Source organism: Anguilla anguilla, chromosome 2 (genome assembly GCF_013347855.1).
Source record: "Anguilla anguilla isolate fAngAng1 chromosome 2, fAngAng1.pri, whole genome shotgun sequence".
Lineage (NCBI taxonomy): Eukaryota > Metazoa > Chordata > Actinopteri > Anguilliformes > Anguillidae > Anguilla > Anguilla anguilla.
This window is the reverse complement of record NC_049202.1, coordinates 18456102-18478601: the sequence shown is the minus strand read 5'-3', so window position 1 is coordinate 18478601 and position 22500 is coordinate 18456102. Positions and strand designations below refer to the sequence as shown.

Genomic DNA, 22500 nt, shown 5'->3' with positions numbered 1-22500 from the left:
TTATTATTATTATCCATCCATTCATCCATTATCTATATCCGCTTATCCTCGGCAGGGTAGCGAGGGGTGCTGGAGCCTATCCCAGCGTGCATTGTGCGAGAGGCCAATTCATTTAGAGTCTCCAGTTAGCCTACCTGCATGTCTTTGGACTGTTGGAGGAAACCAGAATGGAAATATTATTATTATTATTATTATTATTATTATTATTATGTTGCAAGGCCCATCTATTTCAGCCCTGACAGCTTGGTGCCTTTGCACAATGAGCGCAGTCACACGGGCTGTGGAGCAGAGACTGAGTCTCATTCACTGCAGCAGGGCTCTGTCTTCCTGCTCATTACCGGCGGCCTCAGTCCGCCTCTCGAGTCTTGAACGAAAACCATTAGCACACGAGGAAACAGCCGTGCATTGTGGGCGAGCCTGCCGGCGCGGGCCCGGCGCGGAGCCTGTGCATTGTGCCGCCGCACAGAGGCGTAATTCAAGCCCTCCCGGGCCGGCGGCTCCGGAATCGGAGAGGGAGGCCACGCCCCCGGCGCGCGTGTCTGGGTGTGCAGAGTCGGAACTGACGGTCGCAAACTTCCTGCTTGAGCTTTTGTCGCCTTTGCTGCCGTAGCACCGGGTGAAAGGGTTCACCTGCGCTGGCCTGTGCTGTACAGTAACTGCCTACGCTCGTTTAACCGTCTGTGCAGTTTTCATTAGGCCTAGATGAACGTCAGTGCTCTTTGAATAGAGCAAAATGAAAAAAGAATATGTGGCAATAATTGCCAAGGGAAGATGAGTTTGTCAGCAGCAGGAGAGGCACAGGGCATGAAATAATGACATACATTTAACCGTAAAAAAAAATCTGCATTCGTTAAGCAGCACAGGACACCTTTGCCCTTTCCATTTTGTGTTGGCGTGGGAGAGACAGCCCACACACCAATTACAGGACCAATTGTACAATAATGATGAAATTGAAAGGAAAACTCTAAGTAGGAGTCTGTCAGATATCTATTTGCAAAATCGTGTAGGGAGAAACAGCTGGGTCTAATGAAGTGTGCATTGAAAACATACCTTAGTGATTCTGAAATGGCTCATTCCCCAAAATGAAACAAGCACACGTTACATTTATGCATTTACTGGACTGTTTAATGTGGACCACAAAATCTCAACTCTCTTTTACGGTCGGTGGTCAGTTCTGAACTGATATTTAATTTGTTGATGTGGAAATCGGTTATGATTAATTCGCTAGAAAGTGCTGAAGATAAAATGCTCTGTGCAAATTGAATTGAGAGTTCAGGAAGAAGTTATATGTACATATCAATATCTATCTAGTGATATCAGCAGTCAAAAAGCAATTGCCAATGTTTGGCTCCCGTGGGACAGTATTGCACTGTAATAAAACAGGGTGAAAAATGGATGAATATCTCTAAAATGTTATCATTCATCACAGCTGGTATTTTTTGTTATCTTGTGAAGGCCAGGAACCAGTGCCCATGATAAAACTCTCCACTGAGCATTGCTTAAGTTTTAAATAACCGGCTGTCTCCACAAGTACTGAAACTCAAGACAAAATGCATCGTACACTCCTTATAGTACCATTTAAAAAAATAATGTCACAGGTCCAGTGGCTGTGACTGCGTAGGCTGAATTGCCCTGTTGGGGAAGTGAGGTGCCCGTTCATTCGTGCTCAGTTTAGCTGAATGTTAGCTCTGTGGAGTCCGGAGTCTGGAGCCTAGCCCGTTAGCCAAGCCCACCTTCTTAATGAGCCGACATTAGCGGTGTTTCGCATGAGTGACGCTCCTGTTTCGTCCTCAGACTACAGGGGAGGCTTTCAGCTGCACCCCTCGCGGGACCTGGAGAGGGATCGGCAGCTGATGGAGGAAGTAGAAAGGCTCCGCCTGTCCAGATCGCCGGACGCCCGGCAGCGCCCCTCCAGGGCCTTCACCCCCCTGCTGGACATCCCGGTGGACGGCTACGGCGCGGACCCCCCCCGGCGTCGCCCCGCCAGCCCCGCCAGCCCCGCGTACCCGAACTGGCTCCTGTCCGATTCCCCCCACAGCACGGGCCGGCGCTCCCCCTCCAGGACAGAAAATGGTATGGCCCGTTCTGTCCGCTCGGACGAGGCGCCCTTGCGCTCCGCCGGAGACGCGGGCGATTCCATCCCGGAGAGGGGGAGGTCTCCGTTCAGAAACGGCCACACTCGCGCTAGAAAGGACAGAGGGGGGGAGCCCAAAGAGGACGGGAGGGACGCCGCGTATCCGCCGGCGAGCGCGCCCCGCCGCAGCCGGCCCCCGCTCTCCCTGGTCTTCGGCTCTCACATGGACTCTGACCTCCCAGCGCCCCCTGCAGTCAAAGCGGGGAACGAACAAGCGAAGGGTCAAGCCCCTTCTTCTTCAGAGAATGGCCATTCTGGTGCTGCCCCAGTCCAGGAGTATGAGCTCACCACTGTCGCCATCTCCAAGACCAAGCAGTCTTTGGGTGAGTTATACCAGAGATAGCTTCTCCACAGGATTATATTATACTGTGCTGGCATAGTACTTTGAATATTACTCAGTCAACCCTTCTCAACTCATACCAGGGGACCCCAAACATTTTTATTTCAACCCCCCCCCTAAAATGACCACCCTGTGCCTTAGAACACCCACCTGAATATAATGGCTAACTTTTGACTCCTTTATCCAACGCTACACCACATCACTACAAGTTGCAGTGTAGTGGCTATTTAACGCACCTGTAAAATAGCCATAGAAACATGCCTAAATCATGACCTCATTATGGTCTATACGAGACGTGTCCTGTGGGTGGAATTCTATTGCTCAGATTAAATGGTGACCGCAGCCTAAGACAACTTTAAGCCTTTAAGCCTTTAAGCCCTTATGCCTTTTAAAAGGCTAGAGCCCCTTAAAGAGGAACTGCTCTGATGCCATGACATAGGGTGTGTGTATAATTTTAATCCGTTTATTTAGTTTAGGTTCTAGGCATTTTACACAGCATGTGTATACACGATGCACAATCATCTAGACAAATGTGGGAGTCAAGGCCTCTGTGCCTGTACCTGACTTTGAAAACCTTTCGCATCTATTAAAATGGCATCATCCTGAAGTGCAAAATGTGTATGCTAAATTTTCCTCTCAGTTTACAGTGGGTTCAATACCAAATATCACCAGCAGATGGCAACACATTTCACACCGCTAATGGATTTCCATTGGAGCGGGAGGGAGATTAATCTAAATGTGTCTGTCAGTCACGGACAGAGCCCTGTCACATCCTGTATGGTCAGGTTTGAACAGAACAATGAGGTGTGCCAGTGAAAACCCTCGGACAAGGGAGCTGGGAAGATGGATGTTATTAGAGGCTTCATAAATTGACTGGCTTCATTAAGCCTCGCTCTTCTGTTGAAGCTTTGTTTCTTCAGTAGTCTTGAAGGGATTCTGCAAACAATCACTGTAATGTATTATTAAGTAATTATAATATGCAATATCTGCTGAGATAGGCTCCAGCCAGGAATAAGCAGCTTATAGAATGGATGGATGTGTAATGTCATAATGTTAAAAGCTTCTTTCGCTGATTACCATCGTTCTGAGGCATCGTTCTGAGCATGCCCAGCTGAAGCCCCTCCCCTCCCCTCTCCTGTCACCACAGGGATCAGCATCTCAGGAGGGGCAGAGTCCAGGGTGCAGCCAGTGGTGAAGATAGAGAAAATATTTCCAGGAGGAGCCGCGTCGACCTGCCAAGTGCTGAAGGTACAGCAGTTTCTGTATTTGCCCACCCCCACCCCATCTATAACACACCCACCTCCACATAAACCCCGCCCACTTCATACTGTACCCCTCTCATTTACCAAGCATTCCTTGGCAAATCCAACTCATTTTCAAATCCAACTCAGATAAGTTAATACTGAATGCTCTTCATTTAATCAATGCTGATGGAAACCCAGCCAGTTTCATAACATATCTTCCATGATTCTCACTCATTATTTATTTGGCAGGTTGCTCATTTGTAACATAAGAAGGCTATCACTGCGACCTACTTAATGCACAAAGATGCAGTAAGGACTAAATACACCATGTCCAGTTAACACTGTATGTTAACCCCCACCCCCACCCCCACCCCCACCCTCCAAATACAAGATACAAACCTGAACACCATCTCTGGCCAGTTAACTCCATACCCCCCCCCCCCCCTTATACAGACAGGCCTTTGAAGAAACTCTTAAAGACTCCCCCCTTTCCCCCATATCCGTCAAAGTGAAATAAGTTGGGGGTCGGGGCAGAACCTGCAGCTGGGCAGGTTGCCAGTTTGTCTGAGCTCGGCTCCTGACTTGTGAAGCAAGGCTCCCAGATCCTTTCAGAGCGCATGATAAAAGCCACTGAAGTCTGAGTACAGTTTCTCACATTGGTGGGTCACAAGAGGAGAGCATGCAGGGAGGCTACTGTGGAGACCGGCATAGAGTGGTAATTACTAATTAGGCAGTGCTTAATTAAACTCCTCATTCATTAGCCCCACAGGGAGTCCAGCCAGCACTATCATGGAGGAGGGGGGTGGGGGGCAGATGAAGTTAAAGGGCTGGCAGCAGAATTGCCTGTCAGACCCTCTTCCCCCCCCCCCCCCCCCTTCCACCAATCCAACCCCTCACACAAAGGCCAGTTCAAAGGGAGGCTGACAAAGCTGGGCTTGTTCCCATTTTAAATGGAGGGAGCTCGTCCTTTCATTATAGCGACTGCTGCAGTTCCTGAGTCACCTGAGACTTACGCATGTAGCATTGTAGTGAGGGTGTGTGCGTGCACGTGCGTGCATATGAGTGTGTAGGCGTATGTATGTGTGTGCGTGCGTGTGTGCATAGGCGTTTGTGTGTGTGTGTGCGTATGTGTGTGTGTGTATGTGTGTGCGTGCGTGCGTGTGTGCATATGCGTGTGTGTGTGCGTGTGTGTGTGTGTGCGAGCTTGTGTGCGCACGCTAGTGTGTACCTGCTCCCCCCATAATCTCCAGTCGATCAGGTCTTGCACATCCTGCATTATCATCATTGGTTGGCCAATGGGAGGCATGCGCATTGTAAGATTGAGAACGTTCGCAGGATCAAGTTTCTCGGCCACCATTCAAGATTGATGAGGTACACAGAACAGGCAATAAACAAATTGCCCGTTGGTGGCTCAACACAATGGTCTGATCCTCATATAAGCTGAGGAACAAGCCTTCTCCATCTGTGGACATGGCAAGCACATCTGTGGTTAAAGCTTGAAAACTATAACTCTTTTCATCCATGTCTTCACATTTTGGAGTGCAACCCCGTTTTCCTTTCAACCTTGTTTACAAAGACTGATCAATGCCCTTTACCACCTATGATAACTCTATCTTTGAACTGTTTGAGTCATCTGCAGTGGGAATTTGATGAATCTTTTATGGTCTTCGACCCACTTTTTCACAATATGGAAACTCTTGAAAAAGTGCAAAGAAGAAGACAACAACATTGGTTTCCATCATACAATTTAAAAGTTACATGTAGAATTACCAACCAATCCCAGCACCAATTCATCTTCACTTTCCTCCTCCCCTCCGACACAGGCACACAAACACACACACACACACACACACACACACACATACCCAAGCAGTACTCCAAGGGGCCGAAGTGTGTCTTGGACTTAATTAATAGATTGTGCTTTCATTACCCAGACACACAAAGAATAAGGTGTGGGGGAGGCGTGTGATTTATTTTCACAGAGAAAATTATCCACTTGCCTGCAATTACTCACTGAGATACTTAAGCACATAATGCTTACAACCTACATATAATCCCTGTGAAACCTTATTGTCTTTCTCTTGTGTGGCCCTGAGAAATCCTGTGTCTTGAATTTAAGAGCCAGGAGGATGTGGTGGGTTTGTGGTTCCCCATCGAGACAGCAAAGAAAAGCATTATAGGGTATTTACAGGGTATTAATTAACCCACAAGCTACCAGGAGTGTTGTGGAAAACACGTCAACACGTTGTTGATTTAGCAAAGCGTTTACTGATATATGTTTAAATACTGCAACCGCCATCAAAACCTGTGTCCACGAGCAGGTGTTGGAATGTGGAGTGCATGTACGTGTGTGCGCATGTGTGTACGTGCGAGCACGTGTTTGAGCTCTAACCCCTGTGTTGGCAGGCCGGGCTGGAGCTGGTGTCGGTTGACGGGGAGTCCCTCCGGGGGGTGTCCCACCAGCAGGCGGTGGACGCCATCCGCAGGGCTTTCAGCAACAAGTCCAAAGACCCCATGGTGTTCGTGGTGAAGGTCCCCAAGACTGAGGACAGATGAGGGACCACGGACGCTGGACGCGGGGCAGGGGGACCAACGAGGCCAATGTCGGGGGACGTAAAATGGCTGCCGAATCGAGTGGAAGTGAACAGTCACGCCACCTGCCCTCTCCACGTACTATGAGTCATTCGGGAAGAGAGATGCTCATGTTCAACCCGTCCCCCCCACCACCACCACCACCACCACCACCACAAGGATAAATTCCATACACAGAAAATAAGTCAAAAATACATGGTAATATGTTTATGAATGTCTCAAATTGATGGCATATTATCAAATGTAGAAAACATTTTTTTTTTCCTGAAAATGCCAGTATAGTAATACAGCATGCAATTTTACATCATATATTAATTATATATACATAGCTGCAGCATGCTATAAGCTGTGGGAAAAAGACACCTGCCAAGCAGGTGAATGGTGTAAAGATTAAGGAATAAACAATTTTACAGCGTGAATGTTTGATAATAAAGAAACATTGTGACATTTTCCATTTTGCAGAACTGTGTAATTTCAAGTTTTATATCTGATTTTAAAAAACAGAGGTCCACACCAACTTCTTGTTTTTGTTCCAATTTTATTAAAAACACAGTAAATTTGTACAAGAAATTTACAGCATGAAAAATATACATACAATGGCTACATATACCGTGGATTATAAACTATAATATAGAAAAAGAAAATGTGACTAGTACACAAACAGACATGTAGTATATATGCAGAAGTTGGGAAAACGGACAACAGAAAGATTTTTTTTAAAAAGGATGCATTACATTTGCTTTGGTCTATTCACAGTGTGGCTACTTGCGACAGATATGTATGCCATGTAAAGAATCTAGAATATGCTGCTGTGTATATAGTAGGCCGATAGGAGTATTTACACGAGGGGGTTTTAGTACAAACGAGTCTGTTCAAAGTTCCCAGAGGAGCTCCCTTTCAGTGCTCGCACGCTGACTCCTGCATCGCGGGCACTGGCGTTGCATGCTATTTACAACAGGGACATCGCAGCGCTGGAATAACAGTCTGGCCAACGTGAATTAAACAACGATTCAGGATGAAACGGAACTTCCCCTGAGCTGACGCCTGCTCTTTCACAGTCTTTCAAAGGCGGTCAACAGGAAAACGCCTCACAGAAGAGGGGAAAAACTGCATGCAGTATGTTGGGAGGGAGGGAGGGGGGTGTTTTTCAGTACATTACTGCCTCTTCAGGAAAACTACCAAGGTATTTGCATAAAGCGGGGGGGAAAAATCTTATTAAAAAGTACACATTCTTATAAGAATGTGAACAGTTAGTTTAGAAGATTTTCCCCTTGGAATGAAAAACTCTTGATGGGGGGACTTTCTTATGGGACTTAAATGACAGTCATTGCACTTTTACAATTGTAAAAATGTACAGTAAACTCCAAGCCTCCCCCCCCCCCCCCCCCCCTATATTTTGTAAAGCGAAGATTAGATTTTTCTACTGAAATGATCTCTTGGAAAAAATATTACTGTGTTAAAATGCCAGGAGCCTTCTCTTAAGGAGGAATATAAAAAATGCATATTATACAATATATTCTTGTTTATATATGAATCTTCTACAGAAAGTGTGCTCTTGTGTTAGTTTCTACAATGTGTACTTTTCAGGTAGTTTTTACAGTGCAGAACAGGAGGGTTTAAGCTAAGATTGACAGTCCCTTTGGAACCAATGACCTGACAGGAGTTCCTAGTGATATTTGTGACACAGTTCAGTCTTTCTGCTTTGTGTTTCAGCTTTTAATACAAATTAAAGTAAGCGTTCCCCCCACCCAAAGTAAGGGTTCCTATGCTTTCCCCCCCACTGCAGTAAATGCATGACATTTTCTTTTTCATTTCAAGTAAGAGAAAAGCATTGACATAATCTAACACAATCCTTAGAAGAACATATGAGAAAATAAACATTTTTTGTGCTGAAATACTGCACATACAAAAATACTCCATCTTAAAATTAGAATTGCTTATTGGGAGGGTTAACAGTCCAGTTTCTTTCACCCGATACAGAGCACAGGGCTTAAACCCTGGAAAGCCATCGTTTACTGAAATTATGGCAACCCTGACACTCTTCCCTGCAACTTTAGTTTAAAACTGTTTCAAAATAAATTCGTTTGATAATGTCAAACAGGCAACAGGGAAGGTCTTCCCGTGGGGTGTCGCCACCGAATACACGGCAAGGGTGAACAAGACGTACAATAATTAGCACGCGAGCTAAAAAACCGAGGCTTCCTGCTATTCAGGCTTCAGGGGTTGATGTCATTCTCCATTACAGACGCTCACGCGCTAATTCGCGCTTCTGAACGCCGCTGAGCTCACAGCAGCCAGCATCGCGTACTATAAAAAGCGCAGCAGCAACCCTCTTGAGACTCGCGGGCTGATTGCACCGGGCGAAAATTTTACCGTGACCTCCCTTCCCTCTAAGACGCGCAACTGTTTATTTCGGCGATTAAACGGCGATAGCTCGAATCCTGTTTACTTCAAGCGTGTTGTTTTATTCAATGGAGCCTAGATGAGCACGCACGTGTCACGCTGAAGCAGTAATGGCCTCAGTGGGCTCATTAAGGAAGTAGACTGTATGCTAAACTAATTCAGGCTCATGCAGGGGGAAACTGAACCTATGCCCTACATCAGAGAGGGGCAGACCCTTGTGTGAGCAACTGCAGGCTCACCCACAGGGATACACTGTAGTGTGAGCTAATTCAGGAACATCAAAGCAGGGTAGGCCCTACTGAGGAGCACCCCAGCAGCTGAAAATCCAGCAGCTCCCTGGACTGTATCCACCTTTGACCCCAGCAACCCAAGTCATGTGACCTTTAAAAAGAATCCATACCTCCCGAGTCTGTGAGAAACATTGAAAATATTTTGGAAGAGTGTCACAAACCTGTGTGTGTGTGTGTATGTGTGCTTGTGTATGTGTGTGTGCACGTGCATGCGCATGTGTGTGTGAGTGTGTTTGTGTGAGGGGGTTCTTTCGTGATTTTGTGGATATTTATGACTTCTGTTCGCAGGACTCCAGAGCTGGTGACTCAATTCATCCTTCTTACTGAATTACTGTTTTCCCCTCTGTTATTTGGAGATAATATTCCTTCCCCTGAGGGAGGGGAAGGTCAATGCTGCAGAGGTCACTGTTCTCCCTAACGCCTCCGAGCGCCATCCCTGTGACACGGTTACGTCTCCTAAGAAACACTTTCGGCTCCGGAACGTTCTGGAGTACCGGCTGCGGAACACGGAGCCTGGCTCAGATCTCCGTGGCGGTGATCTCCTCGAAGTGGATCTCGTTTCCGGGCCCCTCGACCTCCTCCAGGTCCCGGGTCTCCAGCTCCAGGCTCAGCTCGCGCATCACGCGCTCCAGGTCCCGGTTCCGCCGGTACATCTGGACGTAGTTCTGCTGCAGCTGCTTCTGGTAGCGGATCACCTTCTCCTTCTCCTCCTGCCACACCCGCCGCTCCTCCTCGAAGGCGGTCAGCTGGTCCTCGCCGCGGCGGCGCTCGAACACCAGCTCCGCCTTCAGCCGCTCGGCCTGCTGCCTCAGCCCGAGCAGGGCGTCGCCCCCCAGCCGCTGGGCCTTGGCCTCGTCGCTCTCGTAGGCCAGCAGCTGCTCGTCGCCCTCCCGGTAGGAGGGGCCCATGACCAGGCCCCGCCCGTGGGACAGGCTCAGGCAGTTGGGGGCGGGGCCCAGGCCGCTCAGGGCCTCGCGGAGGCGGGCCGACTCCTCCTCCAGCCGGCCCACCTTCTCCCGCAGCAGCTCGGCCTCGCTCTTGCGGCGCTGCAGCTCGTTCTCGCACACCTCCAGCTCCAGGGTGCGCGTGCGGGCGGCGGCGTGCGCCTCCTGGGCGCGGGATTGGCTGGCCTGCAGCTCGCCCCGGGCCTCCCGCAGCTGCGCCTTCAGCGACACGATCTCCCCGGCGCGCTGGCTCAGGTCCGCCTGCACGTCCTTCAGCTGCTGCTTCAACAGGGAGATCTCCCCCGACTTCTGACACACCTGAGACACACACACACACACACACACACACACACACACACAGACAGACATATGCACACAGACACATACACACACACACGCACACAGAGACATATACACACAGACATATACACACACACACACACACACACACACACACACAGACATATACACACACACGCACACAGAGACATATACACACAGACACATACACACACGCACACACACAAACAAACGCACATAGAGACACACACACACACACACAACACACAAATAATACAAGCACGCACACACACAGAAACAAACAGTCAGGTTAGCTACATGCATACAAGATCCCCTCTCTAACCAGGAACATGATTAACATCACAACAGCACACCAGAAATCTTAGCTGCTCCTCCTTTCCCCACCCCTCAGTCAAACTGCCCAAACCTCCCTCTTCCTCATCTTAAACACGCCTGTTTGGTATCTCACATTAACGATTCCTAATTTCCTACCTTCCCCTTTCCCCCCTGATACTCAGCTAACTTTTTTTTAAGGCTTGGACTGTCCCAAACCCGGCCCCCACGCTCACCTCCCACTTGGTCTCCTCCAGTCGGGGCCCCAGCTGCGTCTGCTCGTGCTGGATGGAGGCGCAGCGGTCCTCCAGAAGCTCGCGCTCCTGCAGCAGCTGGGAGAAGTCCTCCTGCAGCTTCTTCTTCTCCTGCTGCAGCTGCAGGACCTGGAGCTGCAGCACCTGCTGGGCGCGCATGGCCTTCTGGGACGCCTGCTTCATCCTGGAGGAGCAGCTCTGCCTCAGCTCCTCCAGCTCCTGCTCGCAGCGCTTCTGCTTCTCCTCGTAAACCTGCAGGAGGCGCGGCACGGGCATCAGTCACCGATCACACGGTGCGAAGACTGAAGAAGCACCTCCTCTCCTTTCCTTTCACACAAAGTGCAGGCAGAGCTCTGTGTGTGTGAGTCTGGGAGCGAGGGTGTTAGTGTGTGTGTGTGTGTGTGTGTGTGTGTGTGTCTGTGAGGGGGGTGTTAGTGTATTTGTGTGTGTGTGGGGGGGGGGGGTGTTAGTGTGTGTTTGTTTGTGTGTGTGTAGGGGGAGTTAATGTGTGTGTGTGTGTGTGTGCGTGTGTGTGTGTGTTTGTTTGAGAGCGTGTGTGTGTGTGTGTGTGTTTGTGTGTGTGTGTGTTTGTTTGAGAGCGCGTGTGTGTGTGCGTGTGTGCGTGTGAGGGTGCGTGCATGTGTGAGGGTGCGTGCGCACAGTACCTGGCATATCGCGGCCTCGTTCTCGTCCAGGTTGTCTCTGAGCTGCTGCAGCTCCAGCTCTCTCTCCCTCAGCTTGTCCTCCAGCTCCCTCACCACCACCTCGTAGCCCTCCACCGGGGGCGGGGACCGCCCCCCGCACGACCCGCTGTCCGACAGCGGCTGGCCCCGCCCGCTCAGCGAGCCCGTGCTCTTGCTGGAGGAGGACCGCCCGCTGTCCGAGTTGGAGTGGCCGTGTCCGGGCGCGGGCCGGGCGGGCTCCAGGTGGCCCCCGGGCGGGGCGTCCCCGGGGGTCAGGCTGTACCCCGCGGAGCTGTACGTGGGCAGGCTGGACAGCGAGTTGCGGCCGGAGTCGGACATGGAGCAGGACTGGCTGCCCCCCGCCGTGCGCCCCCCGCTGTAGGAGTTGCGCTTCTCGGCTCCGCCCGGCGACCCGCCCGTCCCGGGCAGCAGCAGGTTGAGGCTGCCCTGGCTCTCCGACAGAGCGCCCCCTGGCCGCGGCGACAGGTACTGCACCGAGCCTCGGTTCTTGGGCACCACGGGCTTGAAGGCCGTGGGTCGGATCACCGTCTTCTCCATGTTCTGCTCAGAGAGGAAGCGGCAGAAGGACCGGTACTCAACAGCAGCACATAGACACAGCCACAAAGAACCACAGAGAGCTGTGTCATTGAACAGCCATTACGGTGGCAACGTCTCCCTTTACCTGAGTAGCTTTAGCTTCGCTTAACTGTGTCCTCTTCTCAGAGCAAATGAGCAGGATTTATGGTGATTTATTCATCTACGTCTATTACCCATTCCCCCCCCTCATTCAGTATAAATCTGAAGATGTCAGCAAGGCCCCGAACTGATTATACACCCCGACAGACTAAAGGGTTCATGAGTCAGCATTCATTAGTCAGCTAATTGATCTGTCTGGTCTGTAGTGAGCAATGGTTCGAACGTTGCTCTCAGTCAATAGAGATGAATGGATGGTAGTGTGGGGGTGGGGGTGGGAGGGGGGGGGAGTGTACTGCATCGATCATGGGATCACATAAGGCCACCCCCCCACCATCGTGCAACAGAACCCACCTTCTCTAGCTTCCCGGACACGGGGACCAGTTTGGGCGGGGGACCCCCCAGTGTCCCGTTTGAGGCGCCCCCCTCCCGGGCCTCTTCCTGGTCGCTCCCGGGGCTGCCGGGGGCCACGTGGTTGTCGTTCCAGTCCCCGACGAAGTCCTCGTTCAGGTAGGCGTAGTTGGCGGTGCCGTTGCCGACGGCGACGGCGGTCCCGCCTCCGCCGGCGGCGATGAGCTGCTTCTGGGCGGGCGGGGCGCCGCCCACCAGGTGCTCCTGGGAGCCGCTGGTGCGGAAGCAGCTGGCGCTGGGCGCGGGCTTCCGGGACCGGGCCCCGAGCTCGCCGGGCCGGCAGTGGTGGTCCGGGTAGGCGCGGCCCGAGATCAGGCTGCTGACGGACCCCATGGGCGCGTGGCCGGAGGGCGAGGGCGGGGGCGGGCGCGAAACGGGGCGGCGCTGGGCGTCGAGGTGATCAGCAGGGATGGGCAGGGCCTGGACCAGAGCCATAGTAGCCGAGAGCTCCACCCACACGATCTGAGGGGGACGCACAGAGGGTCAAGGGTCAAGGGTCAGATTCAAGTATAAACTACATACATCATGCATACGCAGATGCAAGCACTCTCAATCAAAACCAAAATAAAAACTAACAATACACAATACAAATATTAATAAAACGTTTTGTAATAATAATACAATAACTATAATCACCATCATCATAAACATAACAGCATTCATGAGTTATACATATGTTAATCACCCACCCACTCAAAATAACGCCTAGCGTCGGTTAATTATAAACAGTCAGGGATCCCTAATTAATCATATAAAGGAATCTCGCCACTCTTTTCCATCTGGTTTTAGGTAAAAAATTGTTTTTTTTTCTGTGAGTGGATATTTTTTGATGAATGTTTCATTTTTTTCAGAGTAAGATCACCATGGGTGATGTCAGTTAGGGGAGGAGTCACGGTGTGTCATGTGCATCAATATTCGTAGTCTTAACACATATAAGTCCACATATAAATGGCCATATGGTGGGGATACGGTCACCTAATATGGGACATGATCACTGCCACACACTCTTCAACTGCACTTGGTGTGCATTTATGTGTGTGTCTATGTTTGAGTGCGTGTGTAAGAGTGTGAGCCAGCAGTGTGTGCTTGTGTGTGTATCTACGAATGCGCGGGAGAGGGTATGTGTGTAAACCCACACATATGCATGTAAAATGGCTGTGGACTATGAATGGTGATGCTGAAGAGTGAGGGGTTTTAACCTGCTGCAGACAGACAGGACCGAAAGCTGGCTCATGTGACTGGATCTATTTGGCACCATAGGGTAATATCTTACAACACCACACGCCACCGCCCCCCCCCCCCCCAACCCCCCTCCCCTGTCAGACAGAACTCACACCTCCCCGGACCAAGCCACAACACCCAGGCCCAGCTTAACCTAAAATAAACAGGGCCCACCCTGAATCAAGTCACACATTTACATGCTCAAACCGTGGACGGAACTGAGCATTCAAACACCTTCAAAATTATTCCATTACAAATGACAGAAATAGCAGCGGAGGTGCAAAGGCGCTTTATACTGGGGAGGGTTTCATTTCGTTTTGGCCAGCTGGGGGGGGGGGGGGGGGGGGGGGGGGGGGGGGGTGGAGGGGGAGGGTAAAACAGCCAGAGTGCGTAGTGCAGACTTCAAATGAAACACCTGAATCATCTTTTTTGGAAATTATAAACTTTGTCACGTATTATTCCAAAAGGTTACAACAACTTGCAAGATTATAAAAGGGTATAAAAGAGTGTGTATGTGTGACCTATAAGAGCCTCCTCTTCCAGTATTGTATTTCCCATTCTCCCCTCCCATGATGTCACTGCAGGGGTGACCAGCCCACACTCCTCAGCTGGGACAGTGTGTAAGCGAAGCAGCACAGAAATAGCACAGCCAGGAGGGAGTGTGATGAACCAACAGTGACCGAGTGTTCACAAACACACCAAAAGGAAAATGGGAGAAAGTGCAGGCTGGAAACAGCGGATGGAAAACTGCAGGCGGGACATGAGATGCCCGCTCTGTAGCGAAAGAGTGGCCTGCTTGTTTCGCAGCTCGCCTTGTGTGCAGTGTTGATGAAACTCTCTCCCTCCCTCGTTCTGTCTCTCCCACTCGCTCTCTCTCTGCCTCTCTCTCTCTCCTTCCCTCTCTCTCTCTCTCTCTCTCCCCTCTCTTTCTCTCTCTCTCAAAGGCACATGACTCCAAAGGCATTCCACCAGCCTCTACAGCACAGAGCACTTTGATCCTGCTCCCTGGATCAGGGGTGACTGATCTGAGTGTGTGTGTGTGTGTGTGTGTGTGTGTGTGTGTGTGTGTGTGCGTGTGTGCATGTATGTGCATTTGTAACGTGTTTCAGAGAGCGTGTGCATGTATGCGCATTTAGATGTGCACATGTGTGCGTGTGCAGGTGAGCATGCGTGTATATATGTATGTATGTGTGGGTGCTTCTGTGCATTTTGCACGTGGATAAATAGCTATGTACCTGCTTGAACAATACAAGCACACTTCAATAGAAATATATCTTCCAGGGCAATAAGAACATTGATTTGTTTGTGTGTCACTCTCCCCATGCAGTGGAGTCTGACAAAGCTACACATTCAGATTCATTAAAAGCTTCAAAAACCCCACTCTTAACAGACTTAGTCATGCCCCCAAATCTCGTTTCATGTTTATCAGTGACCCTTTAAGATGGCCCGGTGTGAGAGCTGAGGGGATTTTGGGGAGAGGGACGTTCTGAGCGGTGGGGCAGATTTGGAGAGGGGGGGGGGGGGGGGGGTTCCCACGCCTTCGTCGATCCAGGAAATGATTAACGAGGGGGGCCGCGGGCCCTTTGAAGGGACCCTGCCAATACCCCACGTTATCCTAAAAAAAAAAAAGCCCTCGCCCACAGGGGGGGCCTCTGCCCTGCCATCTCAGAGCGACAGGGGCGACGGGCGGGATCAACCGCGTCCGAAAAGAATCGATACAGATAATTTAACCCCCCTGCGTCGCCCCGCCTGCCTCCGCCAGAGCCCCGGCCGTGATGCGCCAACACAATCGGGGATGAAGACGTGGGGGGCCTCAAAGCCCGGGCCTGACCCCCCGCGACCCCGCGCGACCCCCCTATAGTAACAGGTTGCAGTGCTTTGTTGACCCTCTCCCTTGACCCCGCTGAGTCCCTCCAACCCTCGCCCTTTGTTCCCCGCTGCCACCGAATAAAATTCCTAAAGCAAACGTCACTCCGATGTTTTTATACGTTTTCAACTCACTGGAGTACAATGAGTCTGCTCAGCGCGCTGCCCGCCCATTCAAAATGACGCCCAGCGACGGTTAATTATGAACAGTCAGGGATCCCTGATTAATCATATGAAGCATTCTCGCCACGCTGTTCCATCTGGTTTTAGACACAAAATCGCTTTTTTTTCTGTGAGTGGATATTTTTTGATTAATGTTTTTTGTTTTTTTTTCAGAGGAGGATCGCCATGGCGATTTTAGTTAGGGGAGGAGTAACGGCGTGTCAAGTGCATTCCTACCCCCACCCTCTCCAGCTCTCTGCCGCAAACAGCACCAGACCAGGCTGCGCTACGCTAACACTGCCATTCTACATCAAGTCAGGCTGTGCTATGCTAACACTGCCATTCTACATCAAGTCAGGCTGTGCTACGCTAATACTGCCATTCTACATCAAGTCAGGCTGTGCTACGCTAATACTTTGATTGTAAGCCAGACCAGTATGAGCTACACTAATACTGCTATTCTACATCAAGCCAGGCTGTGCTACGCTAATACTCTGATTGTAAGCCAGACCAGTATGAGCTACACTAATACTGCCATTCTACACCAGTCCACCAGGCTGCCATTCTACACCAGGCCAGTCAGTGGCAGGCTGTCTGGAGCCAAGACGAGTCACTTCCTTTCTCATTTGCAAAAGGGCAATGATACAGCAAAAACTTCTGCAGTAGGCAGTTTATATTTCCGTCTCCCTCTCTGTCTCCCCACTCCCCACCCCCACCCTCTCAGTCTCACAGAATCTTGTGTAATTCACAACTTCAAAAGTAGCAGTTAATCCACCAGAATGATTTATTCACATAAGATTTTTAATTAGTCATGAAGCTAATTAGACAGCTGAAACACTTTTTCTTGTTAAATAGGCTATATACTGCTCACACTGGCACGCTTGTGTATGAGTCCTTTTGAGTCTAAACATCCCACAGATTTTAAAGGTCCCAAAGTGAATTTATTAACTGCTACACAAAGGCAATATTTTGACAAGGTAGTTCCACAATATCCTAGCAACTGCAGCCAAAAGCAAGAAAATCTGGTACACATACACACAAACACACATACAGACAAACATACACACAGTACAGGCAGAGACACACAGACATACAGGCACAATGGTCCGAAGGATCATCAGAAAGAAACTCCCTTCCTTACCAACAGCCAATAGGAATCTAATATTGTAATACTGTACAGCTTTCAAGATGTGCTTTAAAAATAATAACACCCTACGTTGAACCCCCAAACACGGTATTTAATTTTCTGCTCCGTCTGTATAAATAATGACTCACCGCAGAGATCAGTGTCAACTGACACTTGCAGGCAGAACAACAAAGCATAAATTAACATGGCACTCTTCCATTAATTACTGATTGATGTGACAGAAAAAGTATGGTGACTGTCTTAGTTCAGTATCAGTGTTTGGTTTAGTATCAGTGGCTTTCTGATCACCCCTTTATAAGGTCACCCCACCTCTGTAATGCCTGTAGGACGGCCTTCCTCTCTCCCCTCATTAACGTCCTGTTCTCCCGTAGCCAGCCCACTGCTGGGGGTCCTTCAGTGTGCTTTTACACAATCAAGGCCAATTATCACAAATCACAGCAGAGACAACAGGGCCAGACACTGTTACGACTTCCCGGTCCTCTTCTAGTCTTCACAGTGTAGGAACCTTTCTTTCCCAGCACTTGTCCACACGCCCTCACACACACACGCACACGCGCACACACACACACACACACACACACACACATTTTCATTGACATTAAACATCCACGTAAAGTTTTCTGGTTTCGAAATAGTAAAAATCTATAAGAGTCAACAAGAGGGGGAGGATGGTGATATGCAGAAACGTGATACCCATAGGCACCCTCGTGACCAACATCAACATTTAAACTCAATATCGTAAATATCAATTATGCCAAATTTCTGCCAAACCAGCGACGGATGATCGCTCGTTTCAGCTGATTAAGGTTGCCGTGACAACCCTTCCAGAGACCAAACTGTACAAGAAACGAGTTTGAAGAATGCACAACGTCAGGCAGTGTGTGCGTTTCTTGAATGTGCAAGTGTGCGTGTGCACGTGTGTGTCTGTGCGTGTGTCTACCGTGAGTCATAAAGGGGGTAAGGAAAGGCAGGAAAAACACTGAGTTTGCACTACTGTCTGAATTTCGCTGGAAATGCAGACACATCCTCAACCCTCAAGCCTGAGACATTGTAACCCAGACGGCACAATCACGCAGACCACAGGCAACTGACACCAAGCAGCGTAGCCAAAAACAGCAGGAAAATATATTTGCACTAGTTCCAGAGGAATTCTTCAAATCTCACTTGCTTAACATGGCAGCCGACGTCTTACAAATGGCCATCCACCTGAGTTTCTCTCTCCTACATTTACGACGCCACCCCCCCTACCCCAGTAGAACGCTCTCTGAAGTGCTTGTGCCCCCCCCCCCCCCCCCCCCCCGCAAGTCAATAAATCTTCTAATTGAGTACAAAGGAATAGAGCTGAATGAATTACAGACAGGAAACATAGCCAGCATACAACTCAGTGAAGCTCAAACTGGTCTCTTGCCCCCCCCCCCCCCCCCCCCCCACCTTGTTTTTTTACAACCTACTTGTTGCACTTTCACATCAGCCTGTGCTTGAAGCCGTTGCCATGGCATCAGAGGCCTACAACTTCAGGCTGGAGAGTAACATCAGTGTGGGAGATTGTTATCGTCTGACAGGACACAGGGAGTATGGGGGGGTGGGGGGGGGGGGAGGGGGGCGCAGGGGTGTTGTGGACGGCTCCTCGGAATCCTAAATCATCCCGGCGCCATTAATCTGAAGGTTTAGTAGAGGCCTGGTGTTTAGCCTCCAAACAAGCAGCACACAGATAAATAGCCTGAACAAATGGGGGCCTGTTCACCAGCAGCCTTCTCTTTGGGGGTCTCTCCGAGGGCGGGGGCCCAGATACCGCCTTGGAAGTCAGAGGCGGCGGGCGCCGTCTGCCACACAATGAGGCGTGTACCCCCCTGCCCCGCACCTCCTAAAGGAGCGGCCCCCGTGTGGGCAGATAGCGCCTGTCAGTTAGCGTCATGGCGCGGGGCTCAGCTCTCTGGCACAGACCCAGAAATGCCACCCCGTCCCCCGACGGCTGCCTGTCCCCCGTCCAGAGGCAGATAAATGATGATAAATTAAATGGTTCTTACTACAGTTCTTACTGCCCACAACAGCATCAGTGGCGCATAAGAAGGCTATAAGAACAGTGCTAAACTAAACTGTGGTGTGATGGAAAAATTCTATCACATCACAGTCAACAACATACTGTATATTAGTAGCAACAGCCTATGTTCAAGGTCTTGTAGTACTACCATAATTAGTAGTACCACCTCTCTTTCTGTCTTTCTCACTCTGTCTTTAGGACTCTGGATTAAGTGGAGAGGGACTGTTTGGCTAAATCAAATCTATTCACCCTGCAAGTTACTTTACAAATGTGTCATCTTCAACCAACTCAGAAACAGACATTTCAAAAAGACTCCTGTCCCCATGTTCAAGCTTTGGGTCAAATGCAATTAATCATATCTCTCCCACACCTTTTTGGTCAATTCACATGGCTCAAAGTGGGTTGACACCTCCACCGAATGATGGCATTATGCTAGTGTGGGAGTGAAGCTTCTTTGTGTGCTGATTGCAGCCTGTCCGTGAGGTCTACAGAGTGACCCTGTCAATAGACAAAGCACAGCACTCCGATAAAGGAAACATCTGAAAAGCAACACCTCTGCAGTGGCTTGAAAAACCATGAAAATGCACAAATGCGCCCTCTTTATGCCTTCCTCCCATTATCTCTCTCTCTGTCTCTCTGTCTCTCTCGCTCTCTCTGTCTCTCTTTCTGTCTCTTTCACTCTGTCACACACACACACACACACACAGCATACTGTACTTCCTGGGACCCCTGACATTTCTTAGGTCCAGAAGTGTCTGTACCTCAGTGGTGACGTGCACGCGCTTCACGCAACCGGCCCACTGCCCAATCACAGCGCAAGCCTATGGGCTCTAAATATGAGTCCTCTTAGAGGCCACGCCAGACACCTCATGACACAGTGACAACACACAGATTGCACAGGGGTAACAGAAAGTGCAGATAAAACAGCGGTGACACCAGCAGGGGAGTAGGCGCCGTGGAAAACAAGGTCGTTTCAAACACAGCGGGGTGGAGGGTATCTTCATGGCTTCCCCTCCTGCAAAAAGGTATGGATAACAGTCGGCCTGGAGCAGACTTGCGCCTCAGGAGGTTAGAGCCAATACCAACCAGAGGGAAGTCATGTGAGCTCCCACATTACAGAGGACACGTGTGCATGTCCTCCCCCTCCTGAACTGAAGGAGTACACTGCAGCAGTGGTGCAGGGGGACTGGGCGTTTCAAAGAGGGGGGTAATAACCGACAACTGAACTTAATTCAACAACTTAACACGCGAGATGTTTCTAGCACGTATTTTCCTGTGGAACCAACCAGCACAGAGAGAGCAGCGGAAACAAGATGCAGCTCCTCTCACAGACAACAAGACTCCGGGCAGAAAAGCAGGAGATTCTGAGAATTACATTTTCATTTGCAGTGACAAACCGCAGAAGCGTGTTTATGTGACTCTTCAGCCGCATCCATTACGCTTCGACTCCCCGACCTCAAAACTCAGCTGGGCAGCCAGCCTCGACTCTCCATGATCCCTACAAAATAAATCACGGCCAGATCTCAGGGTGCAACAGATGCACTAGTATACAGTATGCTCACTTTCGAGCACTTTCAAGCTCACTAAACTCTTGCTGCCCAGACTTGACGAGGCCACGCTTAACGTCTCTCCTCACCTTGTGAGTCCCAAGCCGAACGCGGACGCTCTCCCGCCAGCTGGAGCCCGCGGACACCCGTCATCGCCCTCCACCCGCCGGGCGCCGGGGCGATGGCCGGGTTACCGCGGCGACTCACGCAGGCCGGCTCCGCTCCCCCGGTGCCTCGGCGGGCCCTCGGCTCCGCCCACGGAGCTATTTTTAAAGAGGCGCGGCTAACGGCGGCGCGAGGCGGCTGCGGGCGCGATCCTTCCACGCCGCGTTTCGGAAACGGCCTGGCTCCAGACCAGGGGGGGGAGCGTCGTGTAAATAAGACGGCGTTAACTATTGATCGCTCCGAACATGGGAGGACTCGCTGCCATTTACCGAGACGCTAATGCCCACACTTGAGCCGCTGCAGTGAGATCTAATTGCTGTTCCAATCAATGACAAAGCAGAACAAAAGCCATGCAAAGAGATGAGAGGTAAAAAAAAATTTAAAAAGTGAGAAGGTGCTGCCTCCAGTTTAAAAACCTCACCAAGAGAACAATACTGTTAAAAGAAGGTAATAATAGAAGAGCAGAGACACTCTGGATAGCAAGAAAGGGGCAGAGGAAGGAAGGCACGGTAGGCCCCAGTGCAGTGCTTTCAGTCCCAGACGTCGATCACTACCACTCCCAGGCTTTGCTTGAGAATCTAGGCCGGAGTCGAACTACACCTGTCTCCCGATGTACCAAAGGTGGGGATGCCAACACGGCAAAGGAACTAAGTCATAAACGATGGAATCCTCTGTATGTGCCTTCCAACACAGTCAGCAGCTTCCCACATGTTTCTCTGCATAAGGTCAGCTGGCTCAGAGTCCGTAGTAAGACAGAGACTCTGTACGGCTTACAACAGGGCTGCCAAACCCCGTTCCTGCAGGCCTAACGTCCGGTAGGTTTTCACTCCAGCCCCAATAAAGCACGCCTCGCTCAGTAGCTAGAGATCTCCTTGAGCTGCTAATTAGTATAATCGGGTGGGCCAAATTAGGGTTGAAATGAAAACCTACAGGACACTAGAACTCCATGAACAGGGTTGGGCAGTCCTGGTTCATGAACTGTAACAGCAGCATATTCCACACACCCGGCATAGGGTACACCACTACCATGGGGTGGAGCAAAGTGGGGTGTAAATTTAAATATTTACATTTACATTTTTCACCTAAAAATTAACACTTGTGCCTATTCTATTGACTGAATAAAAAGCATTCCCAGACCAAAAGCAATAGCTACAAGCAAGCAGACTACAGATGAGATGCTCTTTGTGTCCTTTCCCACAGCAGCTCACAAGGGCTGGCAGAGTGGAAAAGTTTTTGAGTGGGGCCATTTTCTAAAATGCTCCAGTGTTCCAAGCACAGCTTAAAAAAGACTTCAAGCCCTGCCTCTTTGGGTGGAAGTGTCACCAGTTCTCACTTTGGATGCCAAAATCACCATATATAGTTACATCAGGGAACAAATGTTGGCAAGTTTATGACTGTTGCCAAGGGGGCTGTCACACTAGGAAGGCTTCTTTTGAGTGTACATCACTGCAGTTTCTGCTGTGATTATTCAATTTTTTAACATCTTGGTTTCTTAATTGAATTGCTAAAACATTAAAGCAGGCATTTCAGTAAATTAGCTTAGCACAGGCTGCCCTCAGCTTCTTCAAATGCTGCCAAATCATGTGACAAACTCACAAATTTAGCAATGCAGGGACAGAGAACTCGAAATTTTGAGAAAACTTTTAAAGGCTCAATGAAAGAGGAAATCATATTCGTGAATAACTCTGAGACAAACTAGTAAAATGGTCTTACCTGTCATCTCTTCCTAA

At 49.9% G+C, this 22500-nt stretch overlaps 2 protein-coding genes across 4 annotated transcripts in view; one reads left to right on the top strand and one right to left on the bottom strand.

Annotated features, from left to right (window-relative positions):
• Positions 1-6748, top strand: part of LOC118219800 (PDZ domain-containing protein 7-like) — a 23085-nt gene extending 16337 nt beyond the window's left edge. For both annotated transcript variants that reach the window (XM_035403222.1, XM_035403221.1), the window contains 3 exons: positions 1795-2457; positions 3622-3722; positions 6125-6748. In XM_035403222.1, coding sequence (XP_035259113.1) covers positions 1795-2457; positions 3622-3722; positions 6125-6274 — 914 coding nt within the window. In that variant the 3' untranslated portion in view covers positions 6275-6748. The remainder of the gene's footprint in view (positions 1-1794; positions 2458-3621; positions 3723-6124) is intronic.
• Positions 6749-6828: 80 nt separating this feature from the next.
• The window catches only part of LOC118221235 (leucine zipper putative tumor suppressor 2 homolog), a 53542-nt gene continuing 37870 nt past the window's right edge, over positions 6829-22500 (bottom strand). For both annotated transcript variants that reach the window (XM_035406112.1, XM_035406113.1), the window contains 4 exons: positions 12565-13083; positions 11500-12078; positions 10817-11086; positions 6829-10265 (listed from right to left, as the gene is read on the bottom strand). In XM_035406112.1, coding sequence (XP_035262003.1) covers positions 9522-10265; positions 10817-11086; positions 11500-12078; positions 12565-13056 — 2085 coding nt within the window. In that variant the 5' untranslated portion in view covers positions 13057-13083 and the 3' untranslated portion in view covers positions 6829-9521. The remainder of the gene's footprint in view (positions 10266-10816; positions 11087-11499; positions 12079-12564; positions 13084-22500) is intronic.